General features: G+C 49.2%; 2 protein-coding genes across 19 annotated transcripts in view; one reads left to right on the top strand and one right to left on the bottom strand.

The window, feature by feature from the left end:
- CRTC1 (CREB regulated transcription coactivator 1) overlaps positions 1–7,613 on the top strand; it is a 49,992-nt gene extending 42,379 nt beyond the window's left edge. For all 5 annotated transcript variants that reach the window (XM_074851781.1, XM_074851778.1, XM_074851779.1 and 2 more), the window contains one exon: positions 133–7,613. In XM_074851781.1, the coding sequence (XP_074707882.1) occupies positions 133–344 (212 nt within the window). In that variant the 3' untranslated portion in view covers positions 345–7,613. The remainder of the gene's footprint in view (positions 1–132) is intronic.
- Positions 7,614–11,801: 4,188 nt separating this feature from the next.
- COMP (cartilage oligomeric matrix protein) overlaps positions 11,802–19,132 on the bottom strand; it is a 39,496-nt gene continuing 32,165 nt past the window's right edge. For 13 of the 14 annotated variants that reach the window (XM_074851760.1, XM_074851759.1, XM_074851758.1 and 10 more), the window contains 13 exons: positions 18,906–19,064; positions 18,119–18,223; positions 17,840–17,947; positions 17,230–17,389; positions 15,573–15,691; positions 15,132–15,184; positions 14,515–14,708; positions 13,933–14,111; positions 13,675–13,723; positions 13,227–13,423; positions 12,911–13,083; positions 12,604–12,743; positions 11,802–12,424 (listed from right to left, as the gene is read on the bottom strand). In XM_074851760.1, the coding sequence (XP_074707861.1) occupies positions 12,378–12,424; positions 12,604–12,743; positions 12,911–13,083; positions 13,227–13,423; positions 13,675–13,723; positions 13,933–14,111; positions 14,515–14,708; positions 15,132–15,184; positions 15,573–15,691; positions 17,230–17,389; positions 17,840–17,947; positions 18,119–18,223; positions 18,906–19,064 (1,683 nt within the window). In that variant the 3' untranslated portion in view covers positions 11,802–12,377. The remainder of the gene's footprint in view (positions 12,425–12,603; positions 12,744–12,910; positions 13,084–13,226; positions 13,424–13,674; positions 13,724–13,932; positions 14,112–14,514; positions 14,709–15,131; positions 15,185–15,572; positions 15,692–17,229; positions 17,390–17,839; positions 17,948–18,118; positions 18,224–18,905; positions 19,065–19,132) is intronic. The other variant, XR_012626566.1, reaches the window with a different exon arrangement.

Consider the following 19,132-nt stretch of genomic DNA (forward strand, 5'->3'; position numbering starts at 1 on the left):
TTCTTGTCTGAACCTCAGCCTTAGTTCAGTAAATTATTCCAGGATTTTTGCAAGCTGTTTTATGCCTTGTCTCCCTGGTGAATATGTATTTGCTAAGTCCTGCCGACACCTTTCTCGTCCTCTTCCCTGCAGTGACAGGAGAATCTCCTCCCAGCTTATCAAAAGAACTGACCAGCTCTTTGGCAGGAGTGGGAGACGTCAGCTTTGACACGGATTCCCAGTTCCCTCTGGATGAACTCAAAATTGACCCTTTAACCTTGGATGGACTGCACATGCTGAACGACCCAGACATGGTCCTCACCGACCCCGCCACAGAGGACACGTTCAGGATGGACCGGCTGTGAGGCGTGGACGCCGGGAGCGGGGGATGACGCTTGTTCCTGGAGCCCGGCCGAACTCGAGAGTCCAGTGGGTCAGTCGTGTCAGGACAGGACGTGTCCTGCACAACGTGTACAATGAGTAAAGCTTGTCGTTCTAAGCTTGCAGCGCTGCAGACCCCTACTCCCTGTCGCGCCGTATTTCACCCCTTATCCACTCATTGCCATTAATGAGTAAGGAGTTTCCATCAGCCTTTTCCTCTCCAGAGCCCCCCCTTCCCCCCACCAAAGCTCCAGCGTTAAGTTGTCAATTTATCCTTTGCACTAGAAAGGGGGTGTTTTTGGGCAGGCGAGGAAGGTTCAGAGCCAAGGGTAAAGAGATTCTTTCTAACGTACCGACTTGTTGGCTGCTGGTTGAGGCGGGGAGGGGGAAGCGCCGATTCCACACCCCCCCCCCCCCCCCCACTTCTCTCTCCCCCCACTGATTCGAAAGCAAATCCTGCGTTGCCACCCTCTGGGAGGGGCTGGGGGAGCTTCGGCCGTTTTGACTCTGCTTTGTGACAGCCGCTTTGTAGAGTAAAACGCTTCTTCCTTTATCGATATGCCATGTTTGTTTTCAGGTTTGTTTCCTTGATGTCGTCCCGCACCCACTGCCTCCTCTCGTGCCCTGAGCAAACGCGCGTTCTTGGCAAAGCGGAAAAGCAGCCTGGCAGCCCAATGGCCTTTTGTAGCCAGCTAGTCAAAAAAGGCAACTGTAAACACTATTTTCAAAGCTTTTTTTAAAAAAAAATATATATGTAATATATATATTTATAAATATATGTATACATATATAGAGAGAGCATTTCTGAGCACACAAAAAAGTACTATAATTCATTACTTGATTAGCATGGAGGAAGGATCAGAACATTTTAAAGCAGCTAAAAGAATATAGGAGACTAACTTGCAGAGCATATTTCTAATTTTACTTTTGTGAGAGATTCCTGGGCAACAGGAAGGGCATTTCTATAGCAATGCCTGGCTCAAATCATGATGACTATTTTTTATTTTTTATTCTTATTCATTACTTATTCTGTTACCATTATTTATGACCTTTTTGGGTTTTTTTTATTTAAGTGTTTGGATATTAGGAAAGTAGCTAAACTACATACAGCCATTTGAAGCACTCTACATAATACTTGTACAGTACATTCTTTTTTGTGTTTTTATTCCAGAAATATATTATATATATTATATATATAGGTATTTTTAACTAACTGGAATTTTAAACAGATGTTAAGCAGAAGTGAGGAAGCCTAAGGCAAGTCTAGATGTTTTCCTTTTATATAGTCAAAATAGGGTGGCAGGAACTTAGACATTCCTTCTTTCACCCTGGGGAAAAAATAGCTTGCTCCACAGTGAATAGTACTGTATCCTCGAACAGGTTGAGATTCTGTTAAATTTATAATAGACTATTTCTGTTAGTCCTTGTTAATATTCTGTGCTGCAGTATAACGGACTGGTGAATGACACTTTATCAAGGGCAAATTGGAAAGACCAAACCCAAACCACAAACCACCCATTGACTCTGAATTGGTGGCTTCACTTAAATGCTGTGGCTGAACTGATGAGGATTCCCAGATCTCGGCACTTGGGACTCTTCTCAGATTTGAAAAATGCGTTTAAAGATTTATCAAGAGCCCAGCAGGCTCGTAGTGATTGCCAGGGGCACTGCTAAATCCTTGTCTTCGTTACACTAGAACCTGCGCAGTAACAGAATCTGTAAGTACAGGACCCTTCTCTTCAGTAGAAGTTACGAATTAACATTATTTTCAGTCTTATTAACAAATTAAAAGTTACGTTGCGCCTAACACCCCGAACGTGAGATGGACAAACACCTGCTAGAGGAAAGCGTTTCCGTGCAGTAGGGCTTGAACACCCACCTCTCTTTTTGTTCAATACAGCCTCATTAAAGAGCCATTTTAGTTTCCATTCCAAGAGGAGTTGTGTTTTGTTGATCCCCCCCCTCTGGCATGGTAGTTCCACATCTGCTCTCTTTCCACTCGATCTGCATCAGCTGGATTTGCTTTTTGTCTAAAAACGTGTCCGCTCTTTCTCAGCTGTCATGACTTTAACGCAAAAAAAAAAAACAAACCCTCAGCGCTTCTCCCCGTCCCGTTCCCCTCGAGAAAGAGTTTTCTTTGCTGTTTTCAGCAAGTGATAACGAAGGTCCGCGGAGGAGCTGGCCTGCTCTTAATGAGTTATACTAGGTTTCTGTGTGCTTCCAGAAATCGGTGGGACGCCGTCCTGAGATTCATGCAAACACTGCTGAGCAGAATCGTTGTTGGGATCTCTCTAATCCGGGTGCGTGTTTGCTCACGTTTGTGCCATTAGTTGACCATTTGCACTAAAAATGTTTTTTTTTCTTTCGCTCTCTTCGCTTACCTGTGTCTTTTTTTTTTTTTTTTTTTTTTTGTTCCTTCCCACGCAATTGAAAGGTGATCCTGCATCTTTGTTGAAAACGGTTTTTGTCAGGATCTGAGCCCAGTAGTACGTTAACTCCTGGTGTCTGCTTATTTCAGATTGCTAATGCTTTTTCAATTTAAGGAGGAGAAAAAAAAAAAAAAAAGGTAGCTTCAAACAGGAGGATACCCTAAAAGAACAGGAGTAATTTGGTCACAGGTGACTCGGAGTCCTTTGCTTTGAAACAGCCAAAGGTACAGTGGGAGTTGACTACGCTTCTTGCAGTTCACGTAGTTCCCTGGTGGGATTTCTGTCTGTATCGCGCTCTCGTTCCAATGACTCTCATGCATGTAAATTCTTGTTTGTGATCTATTTTTTTTAAAACCAGAGTCACTTCAGAATGAAGCATCCGAGTAGGAGATGAGATTCCTCACTGGAGACTTTTACAGGGAGCTGTTGCTAAATGCTACCTTCTAATTTTTTTTAATCTACATGTGTATATAAGAAATCTTGTTTATTAGACTTGTAAGTAGACATTTAAAATGGCCTTAATTTAAAAATAACACGTCTGGATGCAACTGTCAAAATTAGGGACCATCTAGTTGAGAGAAATCCAGGTTTTTGTTCCTTTCGTGCGGGGCAGGCGGGGAAGGTGCTTTGGGAGTGGGAAGGAGGCCGCCGAGGTCAGCGTGGGAAGCGGATGAGGGCTGTGTGTGACACGATGTGCTTCATCTCGGAAGCCCCGGTAGTGGGCAGGAAAAAGCTGCTTTTAGTCCCGACCCTTTGAGAACCGGAGCAGTTACTCTGACAGCTCTTGCATTTTGCCTCCCGGGAGGCCGGTTTCCTGACAGCATCATGTAGGAGCTGCACTTCGAGAGGGATTTTTCTCCCCCTCTCCCCTTAAAATTTATGTTTTTGTAACGTGTGTGTGCATAAGGCTGATTTTAAAGCAAACCCAATCCATTAAGTTGTCAAGCGTAAACCTGGAGCGGATCCCCAGTGTTTTCAGCACAAGTAATCTGATTTGATTTGAAAATTCAGTGGTTTTCATTTTAAATTGTGTGTGTAAGAGCGAGAGCTGTGGGGAGCAGCTGGCCCTGCCCGCCCCGGGGCGGACGGGAGCAGGAAGAAAAAAGATCACTTAGCAAAAAAAAAAAAAAAAAAGTATTATTATTTATAACTTTTTGAGTTAAATGATGTTGAAACTGTCTGGTGTCTCAAAGGGTTACTGTCCAAACATACCTGCTGAGTGAACCCTACCCCTCCCTACAACATGTGTTTTTATATATATATATCTATCTTAAAAAGTTCCCAAGCTAGACTGTTGCATTTGCCAATACAATGGGGAAATAATAGGAATAAACCTTCAGTGTATTAAAATACTGTGATTTTCAACAGAAAACCAGAACTTTTGCGGTTGGTTGCGGGGCGGGGCGGGGCGGGGGAGGCTCTTTTCACTGTACATAGCGTTCGCATCCTCTCTGGAATGAATCTGCACAGGCCGGGTCCGGTCACGGCCGCATGCGTGACTGGCCGCGGGCAGCGCCGAACCTCTCGGCTCGCTACGGCTTCTGCATGTCAGTGAACACTTCGCAGCGACCCTTAACTGTGCGAAACCTTTCCTGTACAGAGACCTTCCGGTTGGATTTTTTTCCTTTTTTTTTTTTTTTCCTTTTTTTTTTCCTTTTTTTTTTTCCCAAGAGGGGAAAAGGTTTCCAGAAAGAGGCTGCAAATTCATTTAAGAAATTGTTAATTATTTGTACGTTTTTCTTAACCTTCTTTTAAATAGAATTGATTTTTTTTTTTCCACAAGCGTTGCCTGAGAACCCTGGTGCGAATCCGTGCGACGAGAACGCTTGTGGAGGAAAAGGAGCTGCCCTCTGAGTTTGCATAAAAGCAGCATCCGATAACTTAGAGAATCATTTAACTTTCCCTCAAAAACAAGGCCTTGACTGTGCTTGTTTGTAAAAGCTTGGATTTCTGCAGAAACAAATAATTAAGGCTTGAGATCTGTCCCTTAACGAGCATGGTCCTCGCCCTGGAAACCCCCTCTGTACAAGAAGGAAGAGGAAGCCCCCTCATCATCCCGTAGGTGACAATGTACGCTGTGCTTTCAGGAGACAAAAAAAAAAAAAAAAAAAAAAAAAAAAAAGCGTTTATTCCTCTGAAAAACGGAACCCCCGTCACTGTGATGGCAATGTGAAAGCGCAGGTAGCGTTTGTTACGTGTGTCTGTTCTTTTTAAAAAACAAAAAAGCAAAAAAAAAAAAAAAATAATTTGTAGTGTTCCTGTTCTTTGTATTTTTAGTTGCATATTATTTATACTGCGCAGTGTAGGCATGGATTGCATGTCAGTTTTCTATGCGGGCACCATGATGACATTATAACTGTGTATTATAAATCATTTTTACCTTTTTAAACAGAATCATTGTGTGGAATTTCTATACTGCAAAACAAAACACTACATTACGTACTATATTCATTTGTGTTATTTATTTTATTATTTTGTGGGGGGGGAGGGGGGTGGTTTTAACTGTGGTGTATATTGCCTTATGTGGGCTTGACCAATTTTATCAAAATAAAGGCCTAAAGGGGTAAAATTACGTTTACTGTTTTCTTCAGTAAATTGACTGGTGGCTGCCCCAGGGGCCGCTGCGGAGAACTGTGTAGTGGGAAGCTTAAAGGGAAGCGAATCCGTAGCGTAGAGGGTCTGTACAGAGGGAGCTGCGGCTGGAACGTGTTCGCTACCGGGAGCGAGAGGGGGTTTGAGTCCTTCAGGGCGATTTGCTGTCGGTGATCGCGTGGCGGGTACGAGGAGCCTCGTCGGGCCCTTTCAGATCCGTCTCTGTGCCCCGATAGACTCGGCACGTGAAAAACCTCTTCTCGCGCGACCTAAACCCAAACTGTTCTGCGATTCGGGGACTCTAACGCTGCCCAGAACCGGGCAGCAGGAAGATCCCGCTGCTCTTTCTCCGTTGCAGGTTTTCCGCTTTCGAAACACGAAGCGTCTTGTCTGAGCGCTGTGGAGTTCTGAAGGTCACAGGTAACCAGACCAAAGAGAGAAGAGCAAGACCGGGCGCCTGCGCCCCCATTTTTGGGCTCGGGGCGAGCGTGGCCGCCCAGCGCGGGGAGCCGGCCCCGCCGTCGTGCTCCTGGTCGGCGCTTTGAGGTCCTGGGGGTCGGGGGCAGACGCGGACCCTCCCCTCCTCGGGTTCGGAACGCGGCGGATCCCTCCTGCCCCTGCGTGTTGCCGGGGAGCCGCGGCGGGGGGCAGACGTGGGGGGCAGACGCGGGGGGGTGCTTCTGCCGCCTTGCGCTCCGGGCCCGGCCCTCTCCTTGTGACCAGCTCAGCCTGTTGCTTCTTTAAGGGTCACACGTGTCGTCTCGTAACTTAAGTTGCAGGAAAATGGCAAAATAGCGTTTGTTTTGTTTGATCTTAGTTCTTTTTACTTTATATTTTGCTGTTAAGTAGCTACAGGAGACTAATGTAAATGCTACGTGTTGTGTTTTCTGACGTACGTTTTCCGCTTGCTGGAGAATCCGTGATCTGACGTCGGTGTTGGTGTGGTCAAAGGTCCTATTTTGTCGATCGTGTTTTAATTTAGTAATTGGTCCAGCTTTAAGACAACAGAATTTCAGGCAGAAAACCCATGTGGCAAGACACACATCTGTTTTTTTAGGAGACAAAGGGAAAAATTCTGATGGTTCTTGACCCGTCTCCAGCCCTGTGCTGTCAGGCAGCAGATCGCTGGTGTCGGTTCGGCTGTCGGGAGCCGGTTGCTTTGAGTTTGTCCAACTGCTCGTCCCGGTTCCCAGGAGCTTTGGTGTGGCCGTGCAGCAGGGCAGGGCAGGGCAGGGCAGCCTCCGAACCGCTCCGCCACATTCCGCAGCTTCGGAGGGACGGGCGAGGCCTGGAGGTTTCCCCCCGGAGCTGTTCTGCTCGGAAGCCTCTGCAGGACCCGAGTCCTTGGGACAGAAGCGAACGCCTCGGGGATCGCTGCTGCGGGGACCTGGCGCCGCGGGATCTTCTCCGAAGCGTGTTGCTGCCGTAGGTGCTTCCGTCTCCAAACGGTGACGACGCTGCCGACGTTTTCTCACAGCGTGACAACAGGTGGAAGTGGAGGTGACGGTTCAGATAATTTTACTCCATAATCGTGCCTGCCTTCAGCCTGGACCGACTTCCAGATACCGCTACTTTATTTCTTTGGAATTTGCAGACAGTACTTCCCGTTGGTGGCTGTTGATGTGTTCAGGCAAGTGATAAAGCTACCAGCCGAAAAACTAATCCCAGCATTTGCGGGGCTGCGCGGCGTTGGGGATAAACCGCGTTTTTTCTTGCCATCTTTCTCCATTTTTTAAGAAACTGGGACCTGCCGCTGCGGACGGGCCCGTGTCACAGCGGTTTGTTTTGGAGCGTGGACGTGCTGATGTTGAATTTGTCGCTGGTTCTAGTCTCCTTTTATTGAGCTCAAAACCAAAAATAAATCGTGTGAGCGGTTGATCTGCTCCCTGGGAACATGAATTACCCGTTTCCGATAGCTGCGTTGTAAATTGGCAGTTCTACCCGTGTGCAGGAGGGGCGGCGTTTTCCGAGCTGGTGTAAGGATTCCTCCTCTTCGATAAATCGTTTTTCAGGAGTGACGGAGGTTTTCCGGGGGACGTAGACCTGAGCTCGAGGTTGGATTTAATTGCAGCAGGAGACCTGAGCTACCTTGGGACTGGTTTGCTGGTAACAGCGTGGCAGAAACCCCCCTGGGAGGGAACTTAACCTGGGCTAACGCCGGGAGCTCGGACGGATGCGCCCTGGCTTTGAGGCATGTTTGTGTCAGTTGGTCTTAAAATTGTGGATTTTTTTAATCTGTGTTGGATCAAGACTTTGTTTTATAGTCTTTTCTTTGCGCTGTGTGGTGGCTGAGGCAGAACGAGGTGGGCCTGGCTGTGTGAGGAGCTGGTGGGTGTTGAACGTGCTGGCAGGCGACAGTTGCTGCCTGATGCTGTTCGACTCTTCCGCTCAATGTTTTGCAAACCCTGAGAGGCCGAGGGGGGACACACACACCCAGTGAACCGACTCCAACCTGACCCTGAGTTCATCTCCCCTCTGCCTTAGAGAAGCCTTTGGCAAAGAAATGGGGACAAACAGCCCTGAGATTGTAACAGACGCTCTCAGAGTGGAGAGGCTGCACCCCCCGCCCTGCTGCTGTCGGGAAGGGTGCGTTCCCCAAAGGGGAGCCGGGTCTGTGCCCCATGTTAAGGCATTTTACGAACAAAGGAGGCGTCGCTCCGCTTCGAAAGCCTCTGAAACTGAGACAAAACCAAAATAGTTGGTGCTTCTGCTGGAGAAGTTGGAGACTGTTGAGGCTCCTGAGCAGCTTGTGCTGAGCAGAGCCTGGGCAGATCCCATCGTGCTGAACCAGCCCCATCCCCAGCTCCCAGGTTTTTGCAGGAGCGGATCCGCTCGCTCGCTGCACGCGTCTGCAGCACCGTGCTCGTGCTCGGCGCTTCCTCGTGCTCGGCGCTTCCTCGTGCTCGGTGCTTCCTCGGGAGGCGACGCTGCGTGGTGCGAGGAGAGGGGGGGACTGAGCTGACGCGTCGCTTTGAGCCGCTGCGGGACAGCGTGTCCGTGGGGGAGCGCTTTGCCGGGCTGTGAGCTCCGATTCATTCCGGTTTTCTGTATTGAATATCGTTACAACCTCACGCAGATAAAGCTTGAAAATCTGTCGAAGGGTGCCCTGTTCTGCGAGTAAGCTGAGAGGTTTTTAATTGCGGTTGAGATTTTTAAGTGGGAAAACGTAGAGTTACAGGGAAATGTGTATCCCGCCCCGGGGAACGTTCTCTACCAGATGCAAATTGTGTGAAATCTTTAAAGATCAGCCTGAGACCTGTGCAGATTCATCCACTTTCAGTTCTGCAATAGGAGTTTTTCCCTCGATACCTTTAAATCGTCCTCGTTGAGTTGGGTGTGGGCGATGGGCAGCCCTGGGTGAGGCGGGGTCGTGGCGGGGGCTGGGGCCGGGGGCAGCGAGGCGGCGGGGCTGGGGCGCGGGGGGCGGTTCAGCCCCCGCCGCTGGAGCCGCTGCGGCCGCGCAGCGAGCGGGAACGTTCCTGTGTACGTGTCCTGGGGGTTGTTCGAGCCAGCGGTTCCATACTGTGGTGTAAAGAAAAGGGATGAAAGGTCTCCGCTTAGAACTCGAACCGGTTTCTGCAGCTGGAGCAGTGGAGTTGTCAGTGTTTCCCTCAGAACTTTTACAGGCTTAAACTTGCTCGTAGAAATGGGAGTTGGATTATACCACACCAAGGGCAGTTTTTTAATTCAACAAAACCTGCTCTGGCTCTTTGACAAGAGAGAGGATCAGCAGTTCTCAAATCTCCTCGCTCGTGTCTGATGTCACAAACCTCCGTTTGAAAGGAAGAGATTAAGCTTGGCTCAATTTTGGAATGTCTACGACATTAAATATAGAGAAGATAAATAGGTAAAGCTTCTGTCCTTGCAGAGTAGATGAGGACTATAAAAGTTACATGATAATATTTATGGGGCAAAATGCTGGGGGGGGGCATAGGGCTCGCTTAAACAAAACTGGCTTTACTGACCGGGTCCGGAATACTCGTGGAAGAGGACTGTGTGTAAATGTCCCCTGCACCCCCCACCTCCCGGCAGCGTTACACCGCGTAGGAATTAAACTATTGTACTTCAGTCAGCTAGTAACTAATAAGACAGTAGATACTGAGGTTTTATTTTGGGGAGGAAGTAGAACTTTTAGATGCTTTTTCTTCTGACCTTAACAGAGCCCCCCCTCTGTGGAAGGATTCCTTGTAGAAGAAGTGGAAGTGAAATGTGTTAGTGCTCATGAAGGGAAAGTTTGATTTTAATAAAATTAAACACAGCTGCTTTGGGCAGCTTCTCTCACAGACTGGCAGCTAAAAACAACTTTATGTAGTTTGTTGAGCTTGGGGAAAAATGTCAAATTTATGCATTTTCAGAGACAGTATAATATACTGTTCTTTACAAGCTAAACTTTTTCTATTAAGATAATTTGTGGATTATTTCACTGATATATGCAATCCTATATTCAGCTACAGCGTTGGTGGCACAGGAACTCTGGAAAAGTTGTCCCTGCGACATAAAAGTTTTATTTATTGTGGTTTTTTTTCTATGGGTAAAGTGGAAAACTGAAGTTGGCTTTAAGTGTTTGCAATCTGAGAAATGATGTGAAAAAGCAGCTCAACTAAATGTACATTCTTTTCAATCTTTTCTTTTTGTGTGAAGGCTTTTGTCTTTGTATCTTTGCATTATTTGTAAATGAAATGTAATAAAAGTTCAAATGTTTTTGTCTCTGGCTGCTTAGCTTTTTCTTAGTTTTGTTTGTTGTTTGGTTTTTGACTGGTGGTTTTCAGTGTTGAAATATTGGCGTTTCAGTGCTTATAAACAGCAAAATCAAATGATTTTGGTTGGCTGGCTGCTTACAGCTGTGAAAACTGAACTCTTCCTCTGCAAGTGGAAACTGCAGACGGATCTAAAAGATGCAAAGCATTGTCAGGAGCCTCGAAATTTAAACTCTCTCCAGAAATATCCCCTGCGTTGTGACGTCTCGTGGTGACAGTCTTGACTTTTCCCAGGCCAGAGCCTCGGCCACGCTGCTGCGGAGCTTTCAGGGGTAAGGAGTGTCTGTCTGTCTGTCTGTCCAGTCCAGGTGGATTTTTGAAAGAGAAAAGCGTGTAAATGTTCAGACTTGCTTAATTAGGTTGTCGTACGTGCGCGCTTCACCCGGGCGTAGCTTCACCGCGGTGCCTCTGGCGTCGGGGCGGCCGTCGGGGTCATGTTTGACGTTCCGAAGGCGGCTGGGGCAGGAGGACCGACCCCCTCAGCTCAGGCGGTGATTTCAGAGCTTTTTGAGTGGAATTCATCTTTTTCTGATACTGTTTTACGCTCGTCTGTGGGAAAGGTTCCCCTGCGGTCAGCGTTGTGCTGGGCAGAAACCTGTCCTCGGGCTGAAGGTTGTGTGGAGCGTGACCAGGTCGCTCGGCCGCGAGGCTGCGCGAGGGCACCGGGCGGGCGGGAGGGAGTTCATTTGTTTCCACCCTCGGCCTGGAAACGCGCCGGCTCTGGCCAGTTCCACTTCAGAACAGATTTTTAGAAGCTGCAGAAGGTCCCTGCAGTACCCAGAGCCGTGCTGCGGGAGGAGGAGTTCTCTGAGCTGCTTCCTCTGCCTCTTTTCCTCTCGGGGGAAGAAAACTTCCCGGTGATTTTCGTGAGTCTCAGAACGGGGACGGGAGGTTCTCCCAGCGCTGTGACCAGCGAGCGGTTGGTTCTGGCAGGTCTCTGCTCCCGCTGCTGCCTCCGGAATGTGAAATTCAAATGCCGGAGACCCGCGCCGGGGGGAGTTTTTGCAGTTTTTAGCCATCGGCGTTGCGGGAGGGGCTGTTGCGTTTGCGCCGTGCCGGTGAACGGTGTTTTGTTGTGCGGCCTCCTCCTAGGGAGGAACCTTGAGCCAGCTCTCGTGGAGCCGCGCGGGGAAGCGTTGGACAGGAGCTGCCTTTCTGCTGAAACCGTGAGCAAGTCTCCCGAAACCACCAGCAAGTTTCAGTATAATTAAGGCAAACGGCTTACCTGAAGCATCTTGCAAAATCTGGCTTTTATTGTCTCTTTAGGCAGCCTGAAGGCTGCTGGGTCATTGTTACCTGGCAGGGAGCGGGGATTACAGCCGGGCAGGATTTAAGATTTCCCAGGTTACCAACTACAGAAAGGTTTTGTCTGCTGGTTCCAGCTTGGGTGAGCACCTGCGATACCAACCGGCTGTCCCGGGGAGCCCTGGCACGGTGTCACACACAGATCAAACCTAAAGCTTTCGTTCATCGTTTTAAACCTGACTGCCACTTCCCAGGACTAGCTAGGACGGCCTAACGCCGGGGAGGCTCCTGCAAGGAAAAGCAGCCCCGTGTGTGATGGAGCTGAGGGTGCCCCAGCAGCGCCGCCGGCTGTGGAGGGTTCTGTTACACATCTGTATCGGGAAGGGGTCAGAAGAGGAAAAAGCAACATGCACGTGACCAAGGAGAATCTAGTATTTATTATCCAACATTCCAAGGATTTATTACCCAACATTCCAGAACAAAGATACTCTCCTTAAAGTGCTTTTTTTTTTTTTTTAAATGTTTTGTGAGCAACTTGTACATAGGCTGCTCTCTGTGTCCTTTTCAGACTAGTGCTGGGTTTGCTTTGCAGTAGGTCTTGAAAAGGAAAACAAAAAACAACATTCACACTTGAGAGCCTTTGAGGAGGGAAAAGATTCCTGGGGATCATCCACTCTAAACTTACTCAAACAATTCCAGCTACTGCCGGTGGCCTCTCAGCACATCTTTCTCCGTGCAGCGTAGAGAACTAGTGTTTACAGCAGCACAGGCTTCTATCCACACTCGCCGTCTACACCTCTGCCGTTCCAACAGGGGTTTGTAGCGTTTAAAGAAAGTTGCTGTTGTAGGAAAGATGCCAGATAATGCGTTGCTGGGTGGCGCTGTGCGGAGTGCAGTGGTACGGTACTTACAGTTCTTTACACCAGAGCAAGAGGGCGGCAGCTGAGCACGGGTTTTAAAGCAAGTTTGGCTGGACAGAGGTTTAAATCGGAGGTTAGTCTTGCTGAACTCTAAATGTTTCGTAGTCTTCTGGGATGGTGTCTGAGGAGGAGGAGAGTAAAGGAAATATAAGATTATAAGTAGAACCAGAAATAAAAAATAGACTAAGCCGCTGCGTGACATCCTGTTAGAGCGGCGTGTGTAGGTAAGCCAAGAACAAATAAACATCTTGAAAGCAAAATGGCAAAAATGTCTGGATTTGACCTTCAAAACGAACTCACCGTTGCAGCGATAACGCAGGTTCGACCAAATGATGTTCTCCTGGGAGAAGCAGAAGACTCCCAGGCGTCCCCCTCGCATGGTCGTATCGAGGACAACTCCCGTGTCTGCTACGACCTCGGGGCCTTCGTAGAATCGAGCTCTGGAAGAGAAGAAGCGTGTGTAGGACACGAGTGTGAGGCTGATAGAGCCTCGTAGGAACCATTCCTCGGACACTCCCCCTCCTCTTCGCCACGGGACGGCCCTCAAGATGCTGCTTCTGTGTGTTCAGCGTCCGCTCAGCCCTGCGGAGGAAACGAGGCCCCTCACCTGATGTAGCCGACTTGAGGCCGATGCTGCAGGAACCAGCGGTAAGACGTCTTGTCCTTCCAGCCGGAATTGCGAGGGTCCTTCCACAGCAGCTTCACCTGGTCTGTGGTGTCGCCCGTGTGCCACAGAGAGTTGCGGAGATACTCGCCTGGGCCTGTTTTAGACTTCACTGCCTAACAGAGAGACGAGACGGGGAAAATGTGGGGATAAAGGACTGCTGGACCGGAGCTGCTTGTCCCACTGCGTGTGTCCAAGCAGCACAGCAAAGAAAAAGGCAAAAATCTGCTGCTGAATTCTTTTTCAATGGCAGCTTTACCTTCAGTTGGATTCCAGGTTCTGCTACTGCTCGGAAGGGGTTTGCCTGCCAGTATGTCTGTTCCATCTGCTTCCACATGACCACGTAAAAGCTGGAGCTGTCCTGGTAGCCAAATATAAAGCCGGCGTAATCGTCATCTGTGGCAGTGTTGACGTGGAAGGTGCCCTCGAAGTCCACACCATTGAATGCCGTGTAACCTGTAATTGGCAGGAAAACAAATACTCTGTATTCCGAGACAAAACGTAGATCCCGTTCCTTCCACATTCAGATGGGGGAGGTGGATTTTGCTAAGCCAAATCTGAGGCTCTGCCTACTACAGAAAATATTTTCCCAGGAGGTGGATGGAATCATTAAGTAGTGTCTGAAATACTTGTAAAAGCTGCACAGAGAAGTACGCGGTTAACGAGCGATAATTTTCCAATAGGACAAAAATAAGCGTGTGCCTCACCTACAGCCAGGCCCGGATCACTGTTCATGGTCTGGACGATTTCCATGCCCTGAGAAAGAGGAATGTTGACTCGTTAGTGTAGCTCCAAATTAACTTTACTTGTTACGTGATCGGGGGAGTACACCGGGGTTAGACACCACGATTAGGACACTGTTGAACAGCCCCAATAGGCCTGCAGAGTTTTTTCAGGCAAAGGGCAGCCCCTCTGGCGCAGGCTCTTCCCCCGGCCTCGCCACCCGCTCCAGAGCAGTCTCCTACCTGGTTGAGGACGATCCAGTTGGGGTCAATCTGCGCGTCACCCTCCGGGTCCAGGACAACTGTCTGGAAAGCCCTGAAGTCCGTTAGTGTCACTTCTGCGTTCTCTGGGCACACGTCGATTCTGTCAATCACCATGTCTCTGTCAAAGTCATCTTCACAAAGGTTTCCCACGCCGTCCCCTGAAGAGAAGGAGTAACAAGTTTTCATTTCTCCTGCCCCTTGCACCTGAGTGTTACTCGGCCAGCTTTTGGCTAGCACAAAGGTAGCCACATCCCTGCAAGATGAAGGGGTGTTCAGAGCACTGCTACACTCTTTAAGTCAGCTCAAAGAAACCCTGAGGCTTCTCCTGTTTGTGGAGCTGCTGCGAACAGAAGAAACACCTCAACTTGTAGCTACTTCTGGAAGATAACTTTCCCCAGCTCTGATCCCGCTGTCAGGGTTATTTGAGGTCTGAGAATGATGCAGGACCGTCTCACGCAGCGCTGTTCTTTCCTGTTTATCTCTCGAGGTCCAACCCCGGGGCGTTGGTCACCGGGAGCGGCAGCCGCCCCTGCAGGGCTGACGTGCCTCCGTTCCTCTTACCGTCTGAGTCTTCTTGGCCAGGGTTAGGGACAAGCCGGCAGTTGTCGGGGCCTGGAGGTTTCTCATCCGGAATCCCATCGTCGTCGTCGTCATCGTCACACTCATCTCCCAGCCCGTCGTTGTCTGTGTCCACCTGGGAGCTGTTGGGCACCGACGGGCAGTTGTCCCGTGTATCTTGGTGGCCATCCCCGTCACTGGTGGGGAAAATGACAGGTAAAGCTTATCTGCTGACATGTGCTTTTCAGATAAGCATGCAGCACCTTTCTGCGAGCTGAGAACAGCACAAGTTGGCGATTTTAGCCTTGTGAAGTTTTAAGCTGTTCCTTACACCAGCGATAGATCAGAAATATTCCTGCTGTAGTCTGTGAACAACCTGTGAGCGGTGGCTAACGCCGAGCACACCTGCTGTGGGCAAGCTTCAGCCGCCAGCCCTTGGGCCTGGTTTTTTGGGGCAAGTTTTTTTGAGGTCTGAGGAAAATTTCACTTCCCTTAACCTCCGTCTGTTTATCGGATGAGGCCAAGCCAGGTTGTCACGGAGTTGCCAACACATGCCTTTCCCCTCCTCCATCCCCAAGAGTTCATGCAACTGAAGTGAAATTTTTGCAGCAAGCTCTCACCTGTCCTGGTTGGTGTCACAGACATCTCCCACTAGATCATGATCGGTATCTTTCTAGTAAAATAAAGCAATAATAATTTAAACTTTCCATAGATCAGGAGGAGGATTAGCCTCAGTGCCACAGTTATTCTGACTGAAAACAGAGCTGACACCAGTGGGAGAGTCCCTTACTGCAGTATTTATGGGTTGCTCTGAATTCAAGCAGCGCTGTTTCTAAACACAGGTGAGCAGGGCAGGACAAGAGAAAGCCAGAATTCAGCGCTTCCTCTCTGACTTTTGATTTCAAGGGGCTGTACTTTATTCTGCAGCATGGCAGCTAAAATTTTCAAGTGGTAATGTGGGTGAGTTACCAGGCGCACACACCTCGGGCAGGTGACACGAGCACTGTCTTGAGTGAGAGAAATGAACCCGTAAGATGGCAGAACTGGGAGTGTTTGCTCACCTGGTCGGGGTTGCTGATTGTTGGGCAGCTGTCACACACATCCCCTACTCCGTCACCATCGCTATCTTTTTGATCAGGGTTAGGAACTCTTCTGCAGTTGTCCACAGTGTTTCTGATCCCTGTAAAACACAAAGTGGACCCATCAAGGTGACAGGACTATTAAGCTCTACGCAGCAAGATCTCTTTTGGATGTAAGAGATGGCAAAAATCTAGGATAGCTGAATTCACGTAATAACAATTTCAATTTTTGTGTCCATTTGACACACTTTTAAGTTATATCCTAGCGGCTATGGAGGATGGAAGAGATCAGCAGCGACTGATCTTAAAACATACTCCAGGCTGCATCACGCTGGATGTCTGAGCTTGTTACTGCACGTGAGCCTGAGAGGAAACGTCCTTAACTGTGTTCCTTAGAGAAAGCTACAGAACGTGGCTCCGACCTGGCACCGTACCTGTGCAGGAGTGAGGGGCCAGGAGGATGAAGATGAAGCTGTCTGCGGTTCCCTAAACCGTGACAGAGTCTTTTTCCTCTAAAGTAGGTGTCTATATATAAAATAAGTCCAGGTTAATCTTGGCTGTTTGACATGGAAGATTTAGACAGTGTCTTTTCAAGGCCCGAGACAGGACAGGAACAATCTAATTGGCAGCCTGTATGACTTCACTTCCCCCTTCTCTGCATTTACCTACTCCACCAGCAGATCATGGCAGCAGGGAGCTACTTGGCAGGATGCAGCCAGACCCAAACAGCACTAGATGCACTGGAAATACTCTGTAAATAAACATGTATGTCCCAGGCCAGCACCAGTTGTGATTTCTGGCTTTTGAAGGCAGGCTTTGTGCAAATACAGCGTCATTAGCGCACAGACTGTTTCTAAAGCCAGCCAGGTTGGTTTTTTTCTGCCAGAAGACAGCCCTGACACACACTGCCTTGAGCCAGAAGCTGCTAACTACTTGGATATTCCCGTAGTTCTTCATAAGCTTAAACTGCAGCACAAAGCAGTGTCCTCGTCTGGACTGAGATCAGTTTGCACGGTGCATCTTTCTTTTTTAAGTCTGACACAGGTTTGATGTGATTGTGCACAATAAGAGTGCTAATAAAAGATTGTCAGCACCATCCTGAAGACAGATCTTTAAACGCTGCAAGAGCTGAACTGTGAAGGATGTTGGCTTGGCTGTTCCTCTTGGCATCTTAAGAACTGAGCCGTGCTTCAGCCCATCAGAAATTCACACAGAATCCCAGAATCATCTCAGTTGGAAAAGACCTTGAAGATCACCTAGTCCAACCCTTCACCTAACATTGACAGTTCTCAACTCCACCAGATCCCTCAGCGCTGGGTCAACCCGACTCTTCAAGCCCTCCAGGGATGGGGACTCCACCCTTGCCCTGGGCAGCCCATTCCAACGCCCAACAACCCCTTCTGGAAGAAATACTTCCTAATATCCACTCTAAACCTTCCCTGGCGCAGCTCGAGGCCATTCCCTCTTGCCCTATCGCTTGTTACTTCGTTAAAGAGACTCAATTTGTTCTATTCTTGTAGAGCTCAAGCCTCTGCAGGCTGGCACCTGCCCTGAGGATCTCTAGCTGCCTGCTGCACGGCGTTCTGGTTTAGGGCAGTACATATGCAGCTCGCTGAGGATGCTCTCCAGCTGCTCTTACCATCTCCATCCATGTCATCGTCACACTCATCTCCCTTCCCGTCGCCGTCAATGTCCCGTTGGTCGTTGTTCTTCACTTGGCGACAGTTGTCACAGGCGTCGCCGAAGTTGTCCTTGTCCACGTTGCGCTGGTCTGCGTTGCGCGTGTACACGCAGTTGTCCTGCAGGAGAGAGGGTCTGGCTGAGGGGAAACCTTTGGCACTGAGCATATTACTGAGGAGCAAGAAAGACAAAAGCTCTGAGGTATGTGACCAGCTGCTCTCAGAAGCCCAGCAGCCGAACTGCGGCCAGGCTTGGTTTCCTCTATTCAGCCTCATCGCTGCCTGTTCAGGGAATACCAGTAGCACCTGAAAATCTCTCCAACTGGTGCTCGGCCAAGTGAGAGAGAGAATCCCCAGCTCTCAGGGGACCACAACTTGTAAAGTCCCTTCAGTGCCACGATGTTCTCCCCAGCCTGCTTGTTTTGTGCTTCAGACCATCCAGATGAAAAGGAAACATTGCATGCTGTGACCTGCAGGTTCTCTAAATTCACATTAAAGGTGTAAGCAGTTTCTTTGCAGGACCTCTGGGTACATTTGGGTAGGGCAGAGCTTAAACATTAGAATTCAAACCTCAGTATTTAATATCCCATCTCCGTCAGCATCGTCATCACAAGCATCTCCAATTCCATCCCTGTCTGCATCCTCCTGGCCAGAGTTGGGGACAGTCATGCAGTTATCCTGAAAGAAAAACAACAAAGGGCCTGCTAGCAAGCTGTGCGTGTCCTTTAGCCGGAGTTGTGAAGGTTGGGCAGGGTCTCACCAGCACCCAAGCCCTGCAATCGCCCAGTTCTGGTTAGATGTTCCTCTGACACCCTGTTTGCAGCAAAACACGAGAGAACTGCATCTTACCTTGCGGCATTTTTTGTCCGAGCAGCGTTGCTTCTCATCAGGGACTCCGTCAATGTCTGTGTCCTTCCCACAGACGTAGCCATTCCCTGCCCACCCCACGAGGCACTGGAAGACAGCAGATAAACAAAATGAGGCTGCCGCTGAGTCCCCTGATGGCTGTATGCCTCCAAAATTGAAGGCTTTACACGAGAACCAGCACAAAACATCACAAATCCAGGTACGCAATGCTCTCCAGGAGAAATGTTGTCTGGAAGAAACAGTAATGCTGTAAACAGCATTTTAAATAGCTCAGATACAAGCTCTCTGCTTGTTCCTGCGAGTATAAAGACAGCTGCAGCAGCAAAACATCTTGGCTGCAGCAGGTTGCTGCACAGTGCTTCTCCCTGCTCAGCCGTGTGTAATGTTCCATGACTGACAAATTTGTAGTGCTTCAGGCAAAAAATACCCCAGACAAGCAACAACAGTGGATCTGAGGTGCCAGGAGCAGGCCACGTCTCCAGAGAGCACTGAGACGGATCCTGCCCGAGCTGAGGTGTTAGTGGGGAGCAGGGCTGTGGCGGGAAGGCAGGCTCTCCAGGAGAGGGCAGTGGCAGACCCCGGAGAGCAAGCCCGGCGCAGAATCACAGAATCATCTCGGTTGGAAAAGACCTTGAAGATCATCTAGTCCAACCCTGAACCTCACCCTGACTGTTCTCAACTCCACCAGATCCCTCAGCACTGGGTCAACCCGACTTGTGATGGAAACCGGAGCGAGCAGCCCCCAGGCACGGGGAGGTTTGGCCCTTACCACGCAGGAGAGGGACCCGTCGCGCTCCACGATGCACTGCGCCTTCTCGTGGCACGGGCTGATCTCGCCGTTGGGGCAGCGTCTCACCGTCTGGCTCTTGCAGCCAGTGACTTGATCCCCAACAAAGCCAGGTTTACAAGCCCCGCACTTGTAGGATCCCTGCAAGAAAAAGGGAATTAACTATCACATGAGGCCTGGGAAAGCTTTGCTGTAACCTGCCACAGCTA

The sequence above is a fragment of the Strix uralensis genome, chromosome 27, assembly GCF_047716275.1.
Source record: "Strix uralensis isolate ZFMK-TIS-50842 chromosome 27, bStrUra1, whole genome shotgun sequence".
NCBI lineage: Eukaryota > Metazoa > Chordata > Aves > Strigiformes > Strigidae > Strix > Strix uralensis.